The 24,944-nt window shown below is 47.3% G+C and overlaps 1 protein-coding gene across 4 annotated transcripts in view; it reads left to right on the forward strand.

Moving 5' to 3' along the window:
* Nucleotides 1–24,944, forward strand: part of Smurf1 (SMAD specific E3 ubiquitin protein ligase 1) — a 98,368-nt gene that overhangs the window by 53,941 nt on the left and 19,483 nt on the right. For all 4 annotated transcript variants that reach the window (XM_075973196.1, XM_075973205.1, XM_075973213.1 and 1 more), the window contains exons 2-7: nt 16,869–16,907; nt 19,396–19,504; nt 21,273–21,406; nt 21,564–21,629; nt 22,800–22,875; nt 24,264–24,505. In XM_075973196.1, coding sequence (XP_075829311.1) covers nt 16,869–16,907; nt 19,396–19,504; nt 21,273–21,406; nt 21,564–21,629; nt 22,800–22,875; nt 24,264–24,505 — 666 coding nt within the window. The remainder of the gene's footprint in view (nt 1–16,868; nt 16,908–19,395; nt 19,505–21,272; nt 21,407–21,563; nt 21,630–22,799; nt 22,876–24,263; nt 24,506–24,944) is intronic.

Consider the following 24,944-nt stretch of genomic DNA (forward strand, 5'->3'; position numbering starts at 1 on the left):
TTCACTTAGATGTTTTGTGAACCCAAAACTGAGAGATTTGGGGGTCACTGACTTGGGAAACAGCTCAGTTTGGAAGGTGCTCATGAGGACCCCAAGTTTGCACCCCCAGAACCAATCAATATAAAAAGCCAAATGTTGCAACCCCTGCAGCCCAGTGCTGTGCAGTGGGGGGCTGTGGGCAAAGTTCCAGGCCAGTGGGAGGCTGTTGGAGACAGTAGGTGGAAGGCCCTGGGACTCACACTCAGATCCTTTTCTGAACTCCGAATGTGTGCTCTGTGTGTGTGCATCTGCAGACGTGTGCTTTTAGAGAGAAAAGCCACAGTTGGCCCCAGGGAGAGGAGGGCCATCGACAGTCTTAGACTTGAATTTAAAGGAAGCAGTTGTTTCTTAGTTTTTTTTCGAGACAGGGTATCTTTCTGTAGCTTTGGAACCTGTTGCTGAATGTAACTAGCTCTTGTAGACCAGGCTGGCCTTGAACTCACAGAGATCTACCCAGCCTCTGCCTCCCCGAGTTCTGGGATTAAAGGCATGTGCTACCACCACCTGGCTGGGAAGCAGTTTTTAGGCAGTGGAGAGCCTTGGGAATTGTGGAGAATTTTGCTAATGTTGAATAATTCAGTACACACATAGCAGGGATAGTTCAAATCATTGCTCAAGATGTCAATGGTTTACTTAGTGGATGGGCTATTTATCTGTCATTCTGAAATGGTACTCGATGAACATTCCATTTAATAATTGACAAAAGTGTACAGCAGAGACTTACTCTTCTCTTCCCATGGTTTAATATTCTAGTCAATCACTTTGAATTTTCTTAATAGACTGACTCGGCAGAAGTTACGGTTTCTGAGTGAAACCTAGCATGGTATCACTTGCCTGTAATCTCCGCATTTAGGAGTGGAGGTGGGGGGGGGACCAGAAATTCAAGGTCATCTTCAACTATATGAAGAGTTTGTAGTCAATCTAGGGTATGAGAGACTCTTTGGGAATCAGAACCCTTGGGTGTGTGCTGTTGACGTGAGTTGGTGTGGGCATGTCAAGGACCCTAGCCCTTAGACCCATGGCAGTCTTCCCTTCTGGTCCCAGTGTGGCTTTTAAGAGTGTGTGCAGAAAATGTCCACCACAGCTCCAGGATGTTTTTGGCCTGGAGACCTGCAGAGACTGTTCCTACTGAGATGAGCTAAGCCTGCTTCTTGTTCAGCTGTATATACTTACCCTGTCTCCTTGTCTTTCAGTTTGTAATAATTCCTCCTCTTTGTCCAGTTGTTTGCAACCATTCAAACATCTAACACACACCCTAAGCTTCTGGGATGCTGCAGCTTCTCCATCAGAGAACCCAGTCCACCCTATCCCAGCTTTTCTGTGTGTCTGTCTGTCTTCCTTCACTCTCTTAGTCTGGTCTAAGTCCCCGGAGCCATGCAAAGGATGAGGCAAGACTCAGTCTCAAAAACTAAACAGTTCTGGAGTAAATCTCCAGTGTTGTCACAGTGTCTCTTCCACACTGACCTCCAAAGTCACAGAGATCCACCTGCCTCTGTCTGGTGATTAAAGTGCGCCACCATTGCCTGACTTGTCTTTATCTTTTTAAAGACTTTAATTATGTGCGTATATGTGTGTCTCTATGTGTGAGTGTGTACCCACTAGTATAGGTGCCCGGAGAGGCCAGAGCTTGGGAGCTGCCCAATATGGGTGCTGGGAACCAGCCTTGGAACCCCTGCAAGAGTGGTTAACTCTTGTAAGCACCGAGCTTCTCTTGAGCCCGGTTTTGGTCTTTATAGATGTTATTTGTGATTTCTTTTTTCTTGAGCGTACTGGTACAAATTTTTTCTTTTTGTTTTGTTTTACCTAACCTTTAAAAAAAGATTTTGTTACTTTTACTTATTTTGTGTGTTGCAATGTAGTATGTGCCGAGGCCTGGCTGTGGTGGTTGGAGGATAACATGTTCTGTCCTTCCACCATGTGGATCCAGATCCTGAGCGATGGTTGTCTTTACCTGCTGAGCCATCTGGCTAGCCAGGTTTTGGTTTTTGTTTTTTTGAGACAGGGTAAGTGTAGTTCTGGCTGTCCTGGAACTCACTGTATTGACCAGGCTGGCCTCGAACCCAACCCACAGAGATCTGTCTGCCTGTGGCTCTAGAGTTCTGAGATTAAGGAACATGCTACTGCACCTGCCTAGCTTAGCCTTTTATTTAGATCAGGACCTGGTCTCTGAGTTGATGGTTATTCCACTGTAGTCTTGTTTTTTTTTTAAATCGGTGTGAGTTGTTTGCTTTACGTAGTTTCATTTGTTGTTCTTTTCTTAAAAGCTTTAGTTCACAGTCTTTGGGTTTGTTTTGTTTGGATGTTTGTCCGTCTGTCCGTCCATATGAGTCCATATGAGTGCTCAGGCATGTGGAGGCCCAAGGTTGATGTCTGGGATTAACCTCTATCCTTTCTGCCTCATTCATTGAGGCAGGGTCTATGAATCAAGCCCAGAACTCACTTAGGTGGCCTGTTCGCTCTGAGGATCCCTGTCCTTCACCTTCTGAGGCAGGAATTGCAGGTTGGCTGCCATGACCACCAAGCATTTCCGCCAGTTCTGGAGATCTGAACTCTGGTCCTTAGGGTTATGTGACGAGTGCTTTGACCATTGAGCCACCTCCCCAGCTCCCTTGCTGGTTTCTTTTTTTTTTTTTTTTTTTTTGGTTTTTCGAGACAGGGTTTCTCTGTGGTTTTGGAGCCTGCCCTGGAACTAGCTCTTGTAGACCAGGCTGGTCTCGAACTCACAGAGATCCGCCTGCCTCTGCCTCCCGAGTGCTGGGATTAAAGGCGTGCGCCACCATCGCCCGGCCCTTGCTGGTTTCTAATGGATGAAATTTACCTCTGTACTTTGAGGTAGGATTTTGTGTCCTTCAGCTCTTAGTTCCAGATCCTCTTTCTTTTTAATCCAAGAGCTGCTGCAAAACTTAAAAAAATCCCCTGATGCTCGGGTTGATTTACAGACGATGGAGCCGGTGTTTCTCTTCTGTGCCGTGACTTCTGTGGGAGAGTTTAGTTCCTAGTTCTGCATTCACTCTGCGGCTGGTCTCTCCTGCCTCTCTGTCAAGTGCACAAGAAACAGGAGGAGGTGTTCTGTTGATGTGCTATCCTTCAGTCACCCAGGACACTATCCTGGGCCCCAGCCTTCCCTCTTGGGACCTCTTCTGCCCACATAGCCACACGGCATGCCAGGAGTGTTGCTTATGAGGAGCGGAGCTCTGGGAACGTGTGGAGGATCTCTGTCATGCTGCCTTCATTATACAGTGAGGTGGTGGATGGCAGCAACGGCAGCCTGTCAGCCTCCGCCTCCTCATCCGGGCCCCCGTTCCGTAGGAAGTGAGACTTAGGGTACCAGCATGCTCACAGACCTCCCCCGCTCTTGGTCTGGGATTGAACCAGGGCTGTGCAGAGGAGACAAACACATTCTCAGCCTGTTGGCCCTTTTAGATGAGAAAAAACAGCAGGGTTAACAGGACAGGCAGAGGGACATTGTCAGCTCCCGTGCAAGCTATTTTATGAATCAGTTTTTGAAAGAGTAGCTGTTGAGGACAGGCTTGGCTGCTCCGTATCACTTTGCTCTCATTGACTTGAATCTCATTCCCTCTTCAGTTGCTTTGTTCTCTTCTGTGTATTTATGCACCAACCTGGAGCAATGCCACAGTCAGCCTTTGGAGTTGGCTGATGGCGAGAATCGTAAATGGCGTATTAATAACCCGAGCAGAGACTGCAGGGGGGAGCATGCGCAGCATTTGGTGAATGGCTAAGAAGCCGACAAGAACACCAGCTCCTGGCCCTCCCCTCTCTTCTACAAAGTCACTAATACTTTAATTGAAAAGTAATATTTTTCTCATGAACGTTTTTATATAGTTATTTTGAAGGAAATTTAAGGATTACTGCCTTAAACAAAGCAAGAAAATTATGCTGTATTATTTACCATCATTTCCACATTTTTTAAAAAACAACCTCATGTAACCCAAGCTGTCCTTGAGCTTGACCCTGACTGCCAGTACTTCTGTTACTTCTACTTCTGCTGGGACTGTAGTATGTATAGATGTGGATTTTTGGTTTTGAGACAAGATCTCACTATGTAGCCCTAGCTGGCCTGGAACTCACTATGTAGACCGGGCTGGCCTCCAGTGTACAGAGGACCCCTAGCCTCTGCCTTCTGGATGCTGGGTTCAAAGGTGTTGTCCATTATACCCAGTGAAAAACTTTCGTGTGTGCCCGTGTATGCATGCATTTGCTATGGTGTGCATGTGGAGGTCTCAGACTTGGTGGCAGATGCCTTTACTCACTGGGCCCTTTCACTGACTTCCCTTTTAATTTCCTTTTTTTTTTTTTTTGAGGATGCAGTGTCTCTTGTAGCCCAAGCTAGACTTAAACTCATGTCACCAAGGATGATCTTAAACTCGTTCATTTGGGGAGGGGAGGTTTCAAGACAGGGTTTCTTTGTGTAACAGCCCAAGCTGTCCTGGAACTCACTCTGTAGGCCAGGTTGGCCTCAAACTTCTAATCTTCTTTCATTCAGCTTCTCATGCTGAAATTGCAGGTGTGTCTTCCATGTCAGGTTTAAGGGGTCACCGCATCATACAGTGTAATTAGCCGTCACAGAGGAGCAGTTTATCCTGTCCTCCAAAAGAAGCCTGCTTTGTTTTTATCAACAGACTTACTTGTTAAGGATATTTTAGTATTCCCAAATTACTGGGCAGATAATAGAGCCCGCCCCACACATCTGGGAGCTTCCCCAGTTCGCACTGACCCTGTGTGCTCTCATTATAACCAGTGACCCATTATTAATGCATTGTTGTTGGAAGGAGTCCTTGCTGTGTTCAGGTTTCCCTGGTTTTCAGGATGTTTCTTTTCTCTCCTTGGGCTCCTCGTGCAGGGGCGGACTTTCAGCCTTGTCTTGTGTGGGGCCTAGTGGTTTCCAGAGGAACTAGCTGGGTGCTTTGTGGACTTACTCAGCTGGAGTTGTTCAACATCTTCCTCCCTGTGAGACTGTAGGAGGCAGACCCCTGGGGCACCATTGTCAGCCAGCATGTCACATGACGCACTAGCAATGGGACTTCACAGTGCTGACACTTACCTGGCTGCAGTTGATTGTGTAGGTTCTAAGCCACCCCCCACCCTCACCCCACCCCCACTCGCCCCCAATAAAGGCATTCTGTTCTGCTCCTTCCACACCTGGTACGCTTTGGTGGTAGGCAGTTCTGCAGTGTCTGGAGGGCGGAGTCAGCCCCATTGATTTGAGGTGCCTCTGTACACTCGGGATGTCTCCCCTTTATTACTCTACTGCCTCATTTATTTATCTCTGTATGGATAGACTCACAGACATTGATGGCTCTGTTTTAGGGAAAGCTTACTGCCTTGTTTCATTGTGGAGAATGTTCCAGGCTGGCCTTTAGGGGCTATTACATGACTCCTCAGCCCTTGGACTTGATACTACCAGTATGAGCTGATCTCCCTTAAATTTTTAAAAAATTTTCTTTTATTATTTTGCAAGTATGAGCCCTTGGTTTCCATATAGGCCTGTGTACCTTGTGTGTGCAGTACCTACAGAGACTGGAGAGGTGTGGGAAATTGGACCCATGTCCTCTGGAAGAGCAGTCAGTGCTCTAACTGCTGAGCCATCTTTCCAGCCCATCTATCTATCCATCCATCCATCCATCCATCCATCCATCCATCCATCCATCCATCCAGGATATTGTCTTGTTGTGTTTCCCAGGCTGGCCCTTAACTCTGGTGCTTAAGTGGACCTCCCAGCAGGCGGGGTTGCAGTCATTTGTGGCCAAGCCTGGCTCCTTTAATATGCAGTGTGCACTGAGGTTCATCTCAGTGGTTCCTAGACCTCATCTCTTATTTGTTGCACTATGACCCTTGAGTGATACTGTGAACATGTTACACATGTATACTTCTTGCATGCATTTCCATTGACTGTGAGTATACCACAGGGTGGAATTGATAGCTCGTGATCATCAAACAGAACTTTGGAAGGATGTTCTCATTCTGTCTTTGACCACAGTGTTTTGAATTCTTTACTGTTGTGACACATTGTCCCATTTTGAACACTCATTGTTAGTGCGACAGCAGACCTCAACGACCTGTTATGGCCTTCTCTCATAGAGTAGATCAGTTTAAAAAAAGCCTTAAAAAAATACATTATTTACCTTTTGGGGAGAGAGATGAGTGTGCCAAGATGTGCTTGAGGATGACAGGCAGGTTGTCCTTGCAGGTCCCGTGTTTGGATTCTGGTCCTCAAGCGTGGCGGTTTCATCTGCTGAGCCATGGCCCCAAATAGATCAGTGCTGATCAGTCATTGGCTCTGCTGGGACATCTTGAGTGGTGGCTTTGATCTCTGAACTGTTTTCCTGTCTGCTTTGATGTATGCCACCTGACCTGCTCTCTGATTTGAGTGAAAGCTGCCTAAATAACTCCACAGCATGTGAGAGTGCTCAGACGAGCTTCTGTAGGAAGAACGGGCAGAGGAACTTGTTCAGAAGTGACTGACTTTTGGGGTTTTTGTGGCATGTATGTGCTTTCACAGAATGTTACTTTGCTGAGCCTGAAATCCAAATGCAGCCCTCTTGTCTTCTATGTGTGAATTTATTAATGTAGTTAGTATGCAGGCTGATGAAATGGGACAGCATCTGAGAGAGAGAGAGAGAATTCTGACAGCGCTGTTGCTTGCTGTTGTTTACCTACCCTCACCCTGTTTGTGTTTTGACTTGTCTGATGATATTAGGGACTAATGCACTTAGCTTTTATCTGTGAAGTCATCCAGCCTTCCCTTCACTCTCAGCATTTACCACCTTGTTTGAGGCAGCTTCAGCAAAAGAGCCATGTCTGAGGTGCACCCGCAGTCACTGGGAGCCAGGGATGGTGGTGCATGCCTGTGGTCCTGGTACTCTGGAGGCTGGGGGCTGATGTGGGATTCCCCTCTGTATGCTATGAATATGTTTTATTACCACTGGTTATTAAAGAAGCTGTTTTGGCCAATGGCTTAGTAGAGTAAATCCGAATAGAGTTATAGAGAAAAAGTAGGCAGAATCAAGGAGATGCCATATAGCTGCCAAAGGAGAAATCCCCCAGCCAGAACCTTTAGGCCACAGCCTCATGGTGATACACAGATTAATAGAAATGGGTTAATTTAAGATGTAAGAGTTAACTAAAAATGTACCTAAACATTGGCCAAACAGTGTTGCAATTAATATAGTTTCTGTGTTATTATTTGGGTTTGAGGATTAGGAAGCGAACAGTCTCCGCCTTCAGGGGGCTTAAAGTTGTAGTCCAGCCTGGGCTAATAGTGAGAATGTTGTTTTAAAAACAAACAAGAGTGTGGTCAGTGTGTGGGGGGGGTTGGATTAAAGAGACTGTTCTCCCTGATAACTCTGGGATAGTTCAGGGGGTGGGATTAATTTGATTATCTTCTAGGGTGATGGTCAGATCTATTTTATCTGTTGAGAGACAGCTAGGGGTTAAAGGTCTGTGCTTTTCTGGAGGATTTAGTTTTCTGCTTTACACCCGTAAGAGGCCAGTCTGAGCCTGAGAAGAAAGACAGTTTTAAGCAGTTGGTAAAAGTAGAAAACAAAAAACTGAGAGTGATCTTAGTTCGCCTTGCTTGAAAGCCCAGCCCTTGGGGCCTGGCAAGGACAAGCAGCCTTTGTGTTTGTTCCCGCTGGTGTCCTCGGAGCTCCCATCAGACCTTGGTGTGTGGTCCACCTCCAATAACTTGTTGGTTAATTGTAAAAATACATCGCTGCTCAGAACCCACAGCTCCTCCTAACTGTGGCTTATTAAGCTGTTTAGGGGAGCACACACTCCCCCCAAATCCCTGCCTCCCACCAAGGTTTCACATAGCCTAGGCTAGCTTCCAGTTCACCACATAGCAAGGACATAGACCTTGAACTTATGATCCCTCCGCGCTCCACCTCCCAAGCTCTGGCATTTAGGCCTGCATCATGCTGGAACCCAGGACGTTGTGTATGCTGGGTACGCATTCCAGCAATTGCATCTCCAGCCTGAGCTGCTTAGGCTTCTAAGCCTTCGTTTTCTGTGACCAGTTCAATGACTGTAGAGCAGTCCTGTCTCGTGGAACTCTGATAGTGGGCAGATATGTTGCATGAACAGTGCCTGCTCATCCTGTGAGCAGCTAATGCATGTTATTTGCTGTGACTGACTCCACTGAAGGGAAGTAGATTGTGTTTTTAAATTTTCACATAACAGGATGTGCCAACAGCCCAGCGCATCCCATTGATAGATTTCATTGAGTACTTCTGGCGGGGGCATGGATGGGTCAGACGGTTGTCTGGGCGACAGTCTGTTCCCTAGGGAGGTGTTGGAAGCACCTGCTTTGCAAGCTGCTCATTAGCTCCAGCTTGTAGAATTACCCTGAGCTTTTTTGGAGATAGAAGACAGCTAATGATTGGGGGATGAGTTGTTGGGATTAGTAAGCACTGCCCTACATGTGGCATTTGAATTAGTGACATTGGGAAGGAAAGATAAACAAATTGCATGGAGACAGTATTCAAATCTGAGTACTTCTGGGTTGTAGTATTTAGTCAAAACTTCCTCAGACCCAGATCCAGAAAGACAAATCTAATAGTTATCGCTTACAAGTGGCTTTTAGACATAAAGCGAAGAAAAACCAGCCTATGGGCCAGAGAAACTAGACAGTAAAGAGGACCCTAAGAGATACATACATGGATCTACATAGGAAAATGAAAAAGAAAAAATCTCCTGAGTAAAGTGGGAGTGTGGGGGTCACAGGAGAGAGAAGGGGAGAAGGGAGGGGGGGTGGAGAAAAAATGTATATAGCTTAATAAAAACAATAAAAAAGATTAAAGAAAAAAAGTGGAGCTAACAAAAAAAATTTCTCTGACAAAACACAAGTTTTGTTCCTCTAGTCTAAAACAAGGAAATCTGTTTTTACCTATAAATGTCCTGGTTTTGTTGACCACATTGAGACGACTCCCCCCAACCCCCCGAAACTCCTTGGGAGAGAGAGACAGAGCCAGGACCTGGGATGGTATTGGATACTTAGTTTTTGTTCTGTTGCTGTGACAGAACACCGTGACCAAGGCAGCTTATAAAAGAAAGCATTGAATTTCTGCTTACAGTTCCAGGCTCACAGAGTCTATGGTCGACATGCCCAGGAACATGGCACAGGAAGGCAGGTATTACGCTGGAGAAGTAGCTGAGAGCTTACACCTGAGCCACAAACACGTAGCAGGGGGTGGGCGCATGGGTGCTAACTGGAAATGGCTTGCTTGAAACCTCAGATCCCACCTCCAGTGACACACCTCCTAATCTTTTCCAAATGGTTCAACCAACTGTAGACCAAGCATTCAAATCTATGAGCCGATGGGGACCATTCTCATTCAAACCACCATGAATGGAATTGTCCTACTGAGACATGAGACTGGCTTCTCATCTGCCAAGCTCTGGAGTACAGTCAGTGATGCTTGGGAGAAACAAAGACAGGAGCTCTTCAGAGTGTGTCCTGAGAAGACAGCTTCTTTTCCCAGGAAGGGATCCAGGGACTTAAAAAAGCAGTGTTTAGGGGTTGGTGTAGAGCATAGCTCAACAATAGGTGCCTTCCCAGAATCCCTAGGGAGGGGCTGGGGCGTGACTCAGATGGCTGGTCTGCCTCGCACAGACCTTGGGTTCCATCCTCAGTAAACTTTAGAAACCCTGCAACTCAGTTAGGGGTTTTCCTAGAATTCATCATCCTGAAAGATCCTGGGAGAGCATCCCTTAAGGTATAAAAATGGCTCTGTCAATTCACAAGACTTTTTTTTTTTCTTTCAAGACAGGTTTTCTCTGTGTAGTCTTTGCTGTACTGGAACTTGTTCTGTAGACCAGGCTGGCTTCAAACTCAGAGATCCACATGCCTCTGCCTCCCGAGGGCTGGGATTAAAGGTGTGTGCCACCACTACTTGCTCCTCGACACTTTCTTCAAAAGTTCCAAATATCCTTAGGATTTTGTTGCATCCTTTAGATGCATACTTCATTCCTCCTCGTTGCAATCCACCTTAGATTTGAAACTGCAAAGCATTCTTGTTAGTGCCGGACTCTTGTCACCAGTGCTGCCTTGAGAAACAGCAGCTTTGGCAGGATGCAGAGCCACCAAGCTTTGAACCCCAGCCTTGAGGAAGACGTTACAGGGTCCAGGTGTGTCACTGTGGGGACTAACAGATATATTGCCTTCATTCATTGAACCAGACTAGCAACTATTTCATTCATCTCAGCGTTTATGACACACTGGCTTAGGCTGGGCCCTGTGCTGTGGTTGGAGTGCAATGGGTCAAAAGACAGTCTCTGCCCTCTTGAATCTATCTGTTAGTGTTACAGGGAACTGTGCTGGGTTATCACCTAGTCCGTCTGTGTAGCCACTGTCTCTAAAGTCGCTTCTGTGTACCAGGCATTACAGCCGGCCATGGGGACATGCCTGGAAGAATAAAATCATAGCCCTCTCTCTGGTGCAGGCTACAGGGCAGCAGGGGATTTGGTTTCAGCCTCTGAGACATAAATGGTGGTGCCTGGTGACGAGGCAGAGTGGGTTAGGTGACCAGGTCTGGAGAGATTGGCTTCCTGGTACTAGGGTAGACAGCATAAGCCACCGAGTCAGACGCTTTAACCCACAGAGGTGGAGAAGGAATCATGCCCTGGTCTTATGCTACCTCATCCTGTGAGATCCAGTAGAAGTGCTTTATAAAAAACTTGCAGTGTGCACACACTCATGCATTATGTCCTTAATGTGTGTGGCACTCAGTTGCCTTTCACTGTGTGGGGCTTGGGGTTTGAATTCAGGTTGTTGGGCTTGCTAGCAGGCGCCTTTTATTCACTGAGCCATCTCTGTGGCCCAAAAGTACTTATTAAGTGATATAGGTGCCCATAGGTGGCAGTAATAGGTAGGAGGCTGTGGGGCAGGCAAGGCAGCTACCTCAGTGCCAGACAATCTTGCTACAGCAGCTCCACCTCTCCTTACAGGTTCTGGGGCATACGTGCAACTCAGTGCTGCGTACTCCATGGCAGTAGTTCATAGGGGCTTCTGTTCCTTTGTAGCTTGATGCACGTAGAACCCAAGTTTTCTCAATTAGTGGCGTCTGAATAGTTGGCATGTTTGTGTTTGTGGAGAAGTTGCTGAGGGCTGGGGAGCGGTATTTGCTAGGTCACTCATGCAGCTCTGCCCATGCTGCAGTCTGACGTCACCAGTCTGTTTAGCTACAAGCTGCAATGTGATCATGTATGTTTTATCTATCTGTTAATTCATTTTTGCTTCTTAAAAAAAGCATTTATTTTTAATTGTGTGCACACACACACAAGCACTCGTGCCCTTGGGGGATGCAGGAGGGCGTTGGACCCTCAGAGCTAGCTAGCGTCACAGTAGGTGTGTGGCCTGCCTGAGATGGGCGCTGAAAACCAAACTCAGGTAGAGGACCGGTATGTGCTCATCTCCCCAGTTCTCATCTTTGTCTCTTACCGCACAGTTGGGGATTTCCTAAGTTTGTATGAGAATTTACAAGTTAGTGGCTTTGGGACTGTGGCTTTGAACATGAGGATCTCATCCCCTGCCTTGAACAGAACTTCTGTTCTTTGTGGTCCTTGTCACTTAAAGACTGTTTAATTTTAGATTTGTGGTATGGGCTCACCGTGTAGTTTGGGCCAGCCTGGAGCTCAAAATCTTTGGCCTCCACCTTCTGAGTGTTGGGGATTAGAGGCTTGAGTGATTTATGTGGCGCTGAGGATGAACCCAGGACTTTGTGTGCCCTGGGCATTCTCTTCCAGCAGCTGAGCCACATCCCATGTACTCTAACAAAAAAATGGTAGTAACAAGTTAATAAGCTTTGCAATGATAATTTTTTGGGAGGGGTTGGCACTATTATTTTTCTTTCTTTTTTCCTTCTTTTTCATGAGGCCCCTGTTTTGCGTGTGCATGCCATAGCCATCGCCACAGCCAGACCATTTCTAAAGGCAGAGGCCTTCTTCAGAGGACCCGCCTCATTGGGGTGGCAAGGCCACCTATGTTAAGAGTGTTCAAACCTTAAGTTTTGTTTGTTTTGTTTCTTCCTCTTCCTTTTAGAGGCAAGCTCTCCCACGAGGGAGGCCTGTAACCCTTGGTCCTCCTGCCTCCACATTGTGTCTATGTCATCATGTCCCTTTCAACCATTAATTAAAGGACACTTTAAGGTGGAAAAATGACAAAGGCCTAATGTCAGAATGTGAGCACCTTAACTGTTTAAAGGACTAGTTGGGGGCCGGGTGGTGGTGGCGCACTCCTTTAATCCCAGCACTTGGGAGTCAGAGGCAGGCGGATCTCTGAGTTCGAGACCAGCCTGGTTTACAAGAGCTAGTTCCAGGACAGGCTCCAAAACCACAGAGAAACCCTGTCTCAAAAAAAAAAAAAAAAAAGACTAGTTGGGTTTTGTCCAAACTGAACTGGTTGTCTGTCTGTGCTCATTGGCAGCCAGAGGGATGCTGGGGAAACCCCGGCCCGAGTGAGGCTTCATGGGGGAAGCGCCCGGCAACCGACCTGAGTAGCCATACTCAGATGTATAGAAGTAGAGGCCAAGGAAGAGTGGAAAGTCATGTGATATGAGGGGGCGGAAAGCCTTAGAACACAGGGAGAAGTATCATGTAATACAGAGTTTCTAGGCTCTTGGACATGAGGTATGTTTCAAAAGATGGACCTATGGCCAGGCATGGTTGGGTTGTGCACACTTGTAACCCTAGCACCTGATGGAGCCTGAGGCAGGAGGATGGCAAGTTCAGGATGAGTCTGGTTGCTGACAGAGTTCCAGGCCAGCTTGGACTACACGCTGAGACTACATGGTGGCCTACACACATGAAAAGCTTGGTGCAGTGGTATGTGCTTGTGATCTCAGTGCTTGGAATTTGAAAACATGTTGGCAGATCTCCAGGCTGCTGCTAACTAGTGTAGCCAAATCACTGAGTTGTAATTTCAACGAGAAACTCTGTCAGAAACTGAGGGCCCAGTGAGATGACTTGGCTGGTCAAGGCACTTGCCCTGCAAATCCAGATGACCTGAGTTTGTTTCCCAGATCTCATGGAAGGGTGGAAGGGGGAAGTAATTCCATAGAGTTTTCCTCTGACCTCCATACACTTGCTGTGACGTGAACAGTCTTGTGTACACACACACACAGAACACACACACACACAGAAATACTTAAAAACTAATAAGAGATTGAAGAACACAGAACACAGGGACATAGGGACATTAAGCTCTGGCCACTACATGCGTCTTGCACATGTGCATGAGAACCCATACACATATGCACATACACACACACAAACAGTACATATTGATATATACACACAGAAAATGACAGAGTCAGGAGCCACCAAGAAGAAAGATGGTGAATTTTGATATTTAAGAGGAAGAGAAAGTAGTAAAGAGAATGTAGCAGACAGCCAAACACCACAGTACCTGTAATTCCAGTACTTGGGAAGCTGAGACAGGATTGTTGGCCATGAGTTTGAGGCCCCAGTGGGCTATGTAGTGAAACTCAATCTCCATAACAGAAAAAATTAAAAGTTGCAGCATCAGTTTCTAGAAACTGAGACTAGGAAACTAGTAAAATACGAAAACAAGTTTGAGCCTTTCTTAGCTCCCAGTCCTGATGTTGTGTCTTCACAAATAGCCCTTTTGTGAGTGAGGCTCCTCTCCCGATTTTATACACTCAGGAACATGCTGTTATTACTCTTACTGTGGCCACGGCTTGGGAGAGCAGTGGAGTGTGCTTAGGAAACCATGGGATGCAGGAGAGGGGACTTGGGGCCAAGGTCAAGGGCCACATTAGAGTTGGGTGAGCCCTGCCTGGCGGTGCACACCCGTACAGGGGTAGAGAATAGGACTAGTAATCCCAGCCTTGGGAGGTAGGAGCAGAAGGATCTGGAGTCCAAAGTCATTCCCAGCTATATAATGGGGTCAGGACTAGCGTGACTACCTGAGACGCAGCCTCAAGGAAAACCAAAACAGAGAGCGGAGATGGCAACAGCTGCACAGTGGCCTGCTCTGGAAAATAACTGAGTTTTCCATAAATTAATTTTTCTCTCCACTTTTTTTTTTAAATGCCAGTTCTCATATAGTCCGTATTGGCCCCCACATTGGCCATACAGCTAAGGACGACCTTGAACTCCTGATCCCTCTGCCTCTTCCTCCGGTGCTAACATTACAGGCCTGTACCAGCACACAGGGCTTAATGCAGTGCTAGGGATCAAACCAACCGAGGGCTTCATGCATGCTAAGCAAGCACTCTGCCAGCTGAGCCCCGGCCCTGGTTCCATACCGAGTAAATGTCTTCGACTCATTGCTGTGTCCCTACAGCCCCAGTGTGAGTAGAACATAACTTGAAACAAGGGGCAGGGCCAGGCGTGATGGTGAGCACATTTAATCCCAACACTGGGGAGGAAGAGGCAGGAGAATCTCCTTCAGGCTGGCCTCCATAGTGACCCCGTGGTAAAGGTGGCCTCCTGTATACGGCGACTTTTTGCATTGTAGGAAGAGTGAGCATTCATTACTCCATATCCCTCTTGTGGAGGGAGGCAGAGGAACCAAGAGAGGATGGAGATTGCAAATTGGCAGCCATTATTTTAGCAGGAGAAATTCTGTTTCTTTAAAGTAGACTCAGGGCCCTCAGTGACCTGTACACAAACCGAGGCAAGGCTTTCCTCATGCTAACATTACCAAACTGTCTCCATTTTATGATGTAACCAGATTCCACTGAAATGAGCTCTAAATGAAAACATCAGTAGCTTTGTAAATATGAATGATGATTCTTATTTTTGAAAAGTGAGATCAGAATTACTCCATTCAGAAGTAATCGGGCGCCAGCACCTCAGAAAACTGGGGCCCAGCCTTGGTGAGTAACGTTTGAGGCTGGTGAGGTAGCAGATGGGGGTGTCCTAGGTTCAGAGTTCTGACAAGATCTTAGGTAGCCCAAGCTGGCCTTGTGCACTGTGTAGCAGAGGATGGCCTTCAATACTCTCCCACCTTCACCCCCCAAATGCTGGGATTATGGGTGTGCATGTCTGCACCTGGTTTAGGGAGTTGCTAGGATCAAACCCAGGGCTCTGTGTGTGGGGTGAGCTCATGCTTACTCTGGTCTCCTTAGGGAAAGTTAACACAGTACCGGCCTTCAGCTCCTACACAGCCTGTGGGTCCAACCATCAGAAGTGTTCAGAATTAGGCAAATTATCAGAGCCATGAAACAGACCAGCTGTTGCCTCAGGCTGAAGAGTTTGAGGTGACAGAGGTGGTGTTTATGGGACAGTACTTCTTTCGGAGATGATAGAAAAGTTTGAAAATTGGCCCTGGTGACAGCTGTTAACCCCATGTGTGCAGGAACACATCAGGTTGTGTGCTGTCTAACTGGAAGAACTGCATGGTGTGTGGATGAGGTCCCTACAGCTGTTTCTTAAGAACTAAGTGGAAAAATACACAATGTGGTATGAACATAGACCATCGTATCCTTAAAAACTAGCAAGATTTGTAAAAGAGTGCAACAGAAAAGTGCATATCTCTTCAGCGCTCCTGCCGAGTGGCAGCTCTGTGACAACATATATCATCTATTCATCCATCATCCATCCTTCTGTTTGTCTGAGGCAGTGCCTGGGCTCAAGCTGGCATGACACTCATTAACTAGCCCAGGTTGTCCTTGAACTCACGGTCCTCCTGCCTCAGCTTCATGATGGTTATGAGCCCTTCACTCATCCAGTCAGTTACATTCTCGCTGACACCACCACCCTTCTATCTTCTTTGCAAAATTGTTGCATTTATTTATTTATGCTGGGTATGGCGCAGGAGTCCATCCATCAGGTCTCTCCTTCCACCTGTGGGCTCCTGGGAATTGAACTTAGGTGGTCAGGCTTGGTGGGAAGTACCTTTACCTGCTGAGTCCTCTTACCAACTAGTCCACCTTCTTCTTTTTTTTTTTTTAAATTATCATGAGACTGGGTTTCTTTGTGTAGCCCTGGCTGTCCTGGAACTCGCTGTATAAACCAGGCTGTCCTTGAACTCAGGAGATCCCCCTGCCTCTGTCCCTGAGTACTGGGATTAAAGGTCTGCACCACCACCATCTGCATCCTGTACAACCTTAACATGCAGCCTGTTCCTTTTTTCCACAGCATTCTGCAAATAGCTGTGTTTCCTACTAGCCTCCTGCTTTCTAGTCTTCAATGTACCAGAGTCTATGCTTGCAAAAGTCCAGGCTTGGTTGTAGATGAGTGGCAGATGTGTGCTCAGCAGATGCAGCGCCCTGGGTTCCATCCCCGAATGTGCGTGCGTACACACATGCACATACAAGGTGCCATTATCAAATACCCAGAATGCATAGCTCCTTTTGTTGTTATAGTTCCGAGGTAAATGCACCAAGCCTTTTTAAAAATTGGTGTTTATCGCTGGGCGGTGGTGGCACACTCCTGTAATCCCCAGCACTCGGGAGGCAGAGGCAGGCGGATCTCTGTGAGTTCGAGACCAGCCTGGTCTACCAAGGGAGTTCCAGGACAGGCTCCAAAGCTACAGAGAAACCCTGTCTCGAAAAACCAAAAAAAAAAAAATTGGTGTTTATCTAGCTTTAAAACACACCAGTAATTCTGTCTCTGTGTTTATGCATTTAATGTTTCAAGCTTAAATTACAGCATTTAAATTTGTTGATTCCTCAGCTTGAGGAAAGATACTTTTAGATAGTTGCTAGGGATGCCTGTCTAATGTGACACTAAGTTTGAGAGATCGCTGGCACATTAACTGGTGATTTTTTCCCTCCCATTGCAAACACTAAATGTGATGGAAGTCTGCTCTATCAATGTTAACTCCCGTGTTTGTTTGTTTTCAGTATTATGTGCCAAGAACCTTGCAAAGAAAGACTTCTTCAGTAAGTACCACCCAGCTTTGCTCTTGTATAATGTGATTTATGTATTTCTGAAAATTAATTCTTATGTGCGTGTGTGCACGTGCGCGTGTGTGTGTCTGCGTGTGTATGCTCCCATAGCATGGATGTGGAGGTTGGAAGGCAGCTTGCAGGAGTAGGTTCTCTCCTTCTACCATGTTGGTACCACCATTGGATTTAGAGCTTGTTGGCCCTGACATTTAATTTTTTACAAAGCACTGGGTGTAGTCTTCTCAATGTCTAGGAATCCGGAGCTTGACCAACATCTCCCAGCTGCACACAGCCTTCATCTCATCCTCCATCCTAGCCATGCCCAGCCGTAGCCGTGGCCATGGATCCTGCTTCCTGACCTTGTAGTTGGGAGGACCTTGCTCTCTGCTGGGAAGGGTAGTAATCTCTGATCAGGCATTTACAACGTAGTTGGCTTGACTAAAATTGCCAGTCCAGGTTTGCAAATTAAATCCCATTTTAAACTGTGTGTAATGGGAGGAAGTGTACAGAAGTAGGGGCTGTGCCCCTGCGTGTGCCCACGTTCGGTGACATCAGCACCCACAGCCCTGAAACCTCCCACTTCTAGTGCCTGGGACTCAGTGCTTACTTGGCATTATCCGCATTGTCAGGATGAGGGGACTTAAGCTTCATCCAAGTGGCCAGGGATCTCCAAAGTGGAGTGACTCACAAGCCAGTCTCTTTCTAAAACCCGCTGCCTTACCACTTGTCTCATGTTATAAGCCTGTTGGATGCATATGCTAGAATTTAGGGACTTTCTCCAATTAAGTCTTGGGGACTCCATGATGCCACAGCTAGCATAGGCAAACGATCAGTCAAACTCCTGTGGACTGTGACTATTCGGATATTTACTTCATCATAGATTCTGTTCTTACATTATTCAGTCCCTTTAATGATCAACAGGGATGGGGCTAGCTGGAGACAGGCAGCTCGGCATATGTGTGTCCCAGCGTCCTCACGAGTTGTTCACCACCTGCAGCTCCAGCTCCAGGAGAGCCAGCACTTGTAACCCTCGCAGTACACACACAGAGACACACACACAGAGACACACACACAGAGACACACACACAGAGAGAGACACACACACACAGAGACACACACACATAGAGACACACACACAGAGACACACACACAGAGACACACACACACACAGAGACACACACACACACAGAGACACACACACAGAGAGACACACACACACAGAGACACACACACACACACAGAGACACACACAGAGACACACACACATAGAGACACACACACAGAGACACACACACACACAGAGACACACACACAGAGACACACACACACAGAGACACACACAGAGACACACACACACAGAGACACACACACACAGAGACACACACACACAGAGACACACACACAGAGACACACACATAGAGACACACACACACACAGAGACACACACACAGAGACACACACACACAGAGACACACACACACAGAGACACACACACACAGAGACACACACACAGAGACACACACACAGAGACACACACACACACACAGACACACACAGAGAGACACACACACACAGAGACACACACACAGAGACACACACACAGAGACACACACACAGAGACACACACACACAGAGACACACACACAGAGACACACACACAGAGACACACACACAGAGACACACACACAGAGACACACACACACAGAGACACACACACACAGAGACACACACACAGAGACACACACACAGAGACACACACACAGAGACACACACACACAGAGACACACACACAGACACACACACACAGACACACACACAGAGAGAGACACACACAGAGACACACACACACAGAGACACACACACACAGAGACACACACACAGAGACACACACACAGAGACACACACACACACAGAGACACACACACACAGAGACACACACACAGAGACACACACACACAGAGACACACACACAGAGACACACACACACAGAGACACACACACACAGAGACACACACACAGAGACACACACACACAGAGACACACACACAGAGACACACACACAGAGACACACACACAGAGACACACACACACACACAGACACACACACAGAGAGACACACACACACAGACACACACACAGAGACAGAGAGAGACACACACACAGAGACACACACACACAGAGACACACACACACACACACAGACACACACACACACAGAGACACACACACACAGGCACACACAAATAAAAGCAGTTTTTAAAATGTGAAACTCAGCAGAGATGGGCGTTTGAGTTTGAGCTTGTTTTCATGTGTGAAGATGTGACCTTCTCCGAACTCTCCTTGCTAATGGAGACTAGCCTTCAAAAAGAGACTAGTGAGGAGTGACCCAATGGGTGATGTTGCTGGTCTCTCTGCAGGGAGGTGCCACTGTGCCACCAGGTAGACTGATCTCATTTGGGTATGTCTGCTCTCTTCCCTGCAGGACTCCCTGACCCCTTTGCCAAGATTGTTGTGGACGGCTCTGGGCAGTGCCACTCAACCGACACTGTGAAAAACACCTTGGACCCAAAGTGGAACCAGCATTATGACTTGTGAGTCAACCTCCCATGAGGCTCTGGGGCATGAGAAAAGCAGGCGTGAAGTCATTTGAAGAGACATCCTGGAGAAAGAAAATAGATGGCTGACTGTTTAACTGACGGCCAAAGGGCTGGCCAAGCAGACTCATATTGCCAACTTTACAGTTAATGCCCTGGGACGTTCTTGGCATTTGTTCTCGTGGATTTTCATGGTTTGGTTCTTAACAGAATGATGCTGTGACCCTTGGACATTTCAACTCCCTAGCCGTTTTTAGCAGAAAAACAAACAGAGCTATGATTCATGCCCCAGTCTGCTACATTTTTTTTCAGTGAAACCTAAATCTAGTTGTAGTTTTTATCTAAAAAGTACATTAGCATGACCACATATTTCTGTTATTTTTTTGAAAATGTTGACTTTTTTGGTATTGATATTTTCTCTATAACCCATTGTGCAGTCTCATATATTCATTCCAAATTTAGGATCTTTTTTTTTTTTTTTTTGTTTTTTGTTTTTTGTTTTTCGAGACAGGGTTTCTCTGTGGTTTTGGAGCCTGTCCTGGAACTAGCTCTGTAGACCAGAGCTGGTCTCGAACTCACAGCAATCCGCCTGCCTCTGCCTCCCGAGTGCTGGGATTAAAGGCGTGCGCCACCACCGCCTGGCCTAGGATCGTATTTTTATATGGACCCATGTCCCTGTGTAATGATTAGTAACACAGACTGCACTGTGTGCGCATGCGTGGGTGGGTCTTTAGTAGTAGTTGCATTTGTGATTCTCTTCCCATGTCTTGGACTGTACCTTTGTGCACTCTGGATGGATTTTGGGGGGTTGTATGGAGTCCCTTGTTGCAGACTAGTACTCTCTGTTAGGCCCAGCTCATTGCCCTCCAGAAGTGCTATAGTGTAGTTCGCTGTCATACACCATCCTGTCGTGTGCTGGGCCTGGCGGTGCTGGCCTGTGGCTCTGACACCTTGAGAGGCTGACGCAGAAGCATTCTGAGTTGAAGGCCTGCCCAGTTTACAGAGCCAGTTAATCTAGCTGTTCCGTGTGGAGATGTAATTCATGCGGACCACAGTCACAACTCCACCAGAGTCCCACTCGGTGACTGATGTGTGTACTGGGTTGACTTATAGGAAGGCGGGTGAGTGGTGACGTAGCCCAAGTGATGCCCCTGTTGCTCTCCGCAGCACGCACAGGCAGCGCTGCAACTCAGAGTGTCTCCTCTCCTCAGCAGCCTTACTAACCCTGGGATGAGGGGGAGGGCTTATGAATTTGATAACTTTCAGGATTTCCTGAGACTTGTGAGTTTCTTATTTTCTGTGTTTTAATGGGATTCCTTTAGAATTTCCTGAGTTTAAATAAGTCTCCCTCTGGTGTAGAATATTTCAATTCCAAAGAAATTGCTTCACAACACCAGCCTGGGCAATTTAAACTCCATCTCAAAAAAAAAAAAATTAAGGGTGGGATATGGGATTGGGCATCAGATGGCTAGGGAAGAACACTTTCCAGCGAAGGGTCCAGGACATGGCTTGGTGATGGAGCGCGTGCTTTGACTTGTGGGAGGCCCTCGGCTCCATCTCTAGCACAATAAACAAATGAATAAAGGAAAAACAAATCTAGAATGCGTATTACTACATGGTTCCCTACACTCACTGCTCGTGTGTCTGGTTGGAGTCTTTTTCCCACGCCGAATGGGACACAGGCAGCTCTACCCCCACCCCGTGCATGTAAACGAAGCTGTCACAGTTCAGAAGTGCATCCGAACGAGTTCATGTGCTCCTGCAGGTACGTTGGGAAAACCGACTCCATCACCGTCAGTGTGTGGAACCACAAGAAGATCCACAAGAAGCAGGGGGCCGGCTTCCTGGGCTGCGTGCGGCTGCTCTCCAATGCCATCAGCAGATTGAAAGACACTGGCTGTAAGAACCAATGCTCTTGCGCCTCTCAGTGCAGCTGGAGAAAGCTTAGGAGGCATCTTTTTCTTTCTTTTATTTGTTTTGAATGCTGAATACAGAATTCCTGCCTTCCTCTCTAGTTGACCTTCCCTGGGTTAAGTTTTGAATTGTTTGTTTGCAGACCAGCGTTTGGATCTATGCAAACTAAATCCCTCAGATACTGATGCGGTCCGTGGCCAAATAGTGGGTAAGAATTTTCTCATCTGCATAAAGGGCGCTTTGACGGAACCCACCGTCCTGCTCCCAGTACCAATGGGGCACAGGCTTCCAGGGCAGACCACATCCGGGCCATCTCTCCAGAACTAAGCCTTTCCTCTTGTGTGGTTTTCATTCTTTTCTCCGGTTCCCTTCATCCTGTCATTGAAACTGAGTTCCTGTGACTCCAGTTGAGATGGAGGGTATGATTTAAGAGTATCATGCCACTGCCACAAGAATGGACAGTTGGTGTCTGTGTTGCCCAGGAGTGCTAAGAGCTGAGGCCACATGTTGAAGAGTTGAGTTGGGATGGCCACATGTGCAAGAGCTGGAATATGTGACTTTCTCAGGGAAGCCCCTTCCTGTGTGACAAAAGCAACGATGATGTGTAACAATGCAATGATGCGATTCTAGTCAGAGGGTTCCGTTGTGTGGAGAGGAAGAGTAAAGTGTGGCCGGTGTTGGCTGGAGGCATTCCGATGGAATGACCTTTGAGCTGCCCGTCCCCTTGCCCACCCTGTTCTTGGCAGTGCCTTAGGGGAAAGCACACGCTGGCTCTGTGTACTGCATGGACTCAGTGGAGCAGCAGCCAGGCTGAGTCACTCTGCAACTCCAGATGCCTCAGATCCCAAGACAGCAGTGCATCCGCCCTGGAAGCAACTTAATAATGTTCTCACGGGCTGCATCCCCACCTGGAATCTCTTCTTCTCTTTGTGGAGGGATGTGTCGGGGGCAAAAACCAAACAACTGAAACCTAGGAGTAAAATGTCTTTCTCGTCCGCTCCAGTGAGGCCAGTACATGGATGTTTCTTTAGATTGAGCTAGACTGTGGGCGCGGAAGGTGTCCTTGTACCTTCACTAAACATAAACCTGGTCTTCTTAAGATGGAAGCTAACGTAATGGAATTAAACATTGGGGGGCGGTGAGCATGAGAAACTCAGCGGCTTTCCTGCTCTCTGCTTTCAAGGACTGTTGAAACAGTGTGTGGTGTGTGCAGCTGCTGGCCTGACGTGCTTTGCAGTGGAAGCATCAGGGGTGTATGTAAACTCAGTTTCTTCTTATGATACTGGACACGTATAGGGTGTCAGTGGCTCACTGTGCTGCAATGCAGGGATGTCGAGCATCCCTGGGTTCTAATGCAAGCTCTTCTTTTCTATTGTAGTCAGTTTACAGACCCGAGACAGAATAGGCAGTGGAGGGTCAGTGGTGGACTGCAGAGGACTGCTAGAAAATGAAGGGTACGTATGCCCCTATGGTGCCAGCCATGGTCTTTCTCCCCATAGGAGGGACTCTGAGCCTAAAACTGCTGTGTGGATAAAACTGTTCCAGACTATGGTTTATGAAGGGAGGTGTAACTGCCCCAGGGACTAGCCCCCAAAGATGCAGGAAATAACTCAGGGAGGTTGAACTAGGTATGGTGGACTATTAAAAAAAAAAAGCCCAAGAAACAGCTACTAAAAGCAATATGGAACTCTGTTCACACGTGTGCAGGCCAGAGGTCAACCTCGATGCCATTCTTTAGGAGCCACCCACCTTGGATTTTTTTTTTTAAGATTTATTTTGTGTGTATTGATGTTTTGCCTGCATGTGTGTCTGTATGATGGTGTTGGATCCCCTATAACTGGAGTTACACCGTTATGAGCTGTCGTGAGGGTGCTGGGCGTTGAACCCAGGTCCTCTGGAAGTGCTTTTAACCACTGAGCCATCTCTCCAGCCCCCACCTTGGATTTTGAGACAGGGTCTTTCATTGGCTTGGGACTCACCATTTAGCCTAGCTGGCCTACAGTGAGCCCCAGGGATCCACCTGTCCTCTCCCCAGTGCTGGGATTACCATCACACTCTGGGCTTTGTAGCAAGGACCCCACTGCTTGCACAGTAAGTGCTCCACCAGCTGAGCCCTCGCCCCCGGCCCTCGACTTTGTTTCTATCATGATTTATAGGAGAAATCTGAACAGTGGCTCATGTTTGATTTTGTTTTTCAAAGTTAATGTTCCTTTGTTCAGCTGCAATAATGGAGAAGTCATTGCCTTTAGAAAAGTGGTCCCTGCCAAAACACGTACGGTAGAATGGTAGAATGTAGGAGCTGGACGGGCAGCCCGTGGTGGGGAGGGTGGGAGAGCAGCCTGCTCTAACTGGTCTCGGTAGAAGCTCATTGTTTGCTCTTTCAATATAAGAGGCTTTTAAAAAGTACTCCATAGTAAGGGAAGTGGTTCATTAAGGCAAATTGTTTTGAAACTGCTAGGGTGGGGGGCAAGGCTGTTTAAAAAACACTTAGAGTCATGGTATTTTTTGTAAAAAGGATTTCATCATTGAGTAAAATAACAAAGAAAATGGAGTGTTTAGATTAAATCAAGAAAAATGAAAAGTCACCTTCTGCTCCACCTCTCCGACATTTAGAGCTGTTACCTAGTATGGCCCTATTATTCTAAATTGTAGTCCCTCTGACCTCTTGTTCCACTTAAGAGTCTTTCTCTCTTCTCTCATTGGACACCCTAAATGTCATGAAACTTAGCATTGGGAACACTGTCAGTCGTTAAAGGGACCTAGAACAAGTGCACGTGGCCTTGGAGTCTCGTGGCACTCCCATGATGTTCCCACACCTACTCTTCTGCCCTGTCCCTTCCAGAACAGTGTATGAAGACTCAGGCCCTGGAAGGCCGCTCAGCTGCCTCATGGAGGAACCTGCCCCATATACAGATGGTACCGGTGCAGCTGCGGGAGGTGGGAACTGCAGGTTTGTGGAGTCTCCAAACCAAGACCAGAGACTCCAGGTACAGCGACTCCGAAATGCTGAGGTTCGAGGGTCCCTACAGACACCCCAGAACCGACCACATGGCCATCAGTCACCGGAGCTGCCTGAAGGCTATGGTGAGTGTCTTAGTTTGCTGTCTGTTGCTGTGATAAACACTGTGACGAAAAGCAATTTAGGCTTCCAGGTTTCAGCCTGTCACTGAGGGGAGTCAGGGAGGAACTCAAGGCAGAAGCCGTGGAGGAATGCTGACTCCTTGCTCAGCCAGCTTTCTTTCTTTTTAAATTCATCCATTAATTAATTTTACATCCTGACTGAAGTTTCCTTTCTCTCCTCTCCTCCCAGTCCGTCTCCCCCCACCTCCAGAAAACTGACAGAACCAACTAACCTGGGCTCATAGGGGCTCACAGAGAGTGAAGTGACAACCAGGGTGCCCGAATGGGACTGACGTAGGTCCTCTGCATATCTTACAGTTTTGTAGCTTCGTCTTCTTGTGGAATTCCTAACAGTAGGAACAGGGCTGTCTCTGACTCTGTTGCCTGCTTTTGGGACCCTTTC

The sequence above is a fragment of the Microtus pennsylvanicus genome, chromosome 1 (assembly GCF_037038515.1).
Source record: "Microtus pennsylvanicus isolate mMicPen1 chromosome 1, mMicPen1.hap1, whole genome shotgun sequence".
NCBI classification, from domain to species: Eukaryota; Metazoa; Chordata; class Mammalia; order Rodentia; family Cricetidae; genus Microtus; species Microtus pennsylvanicus.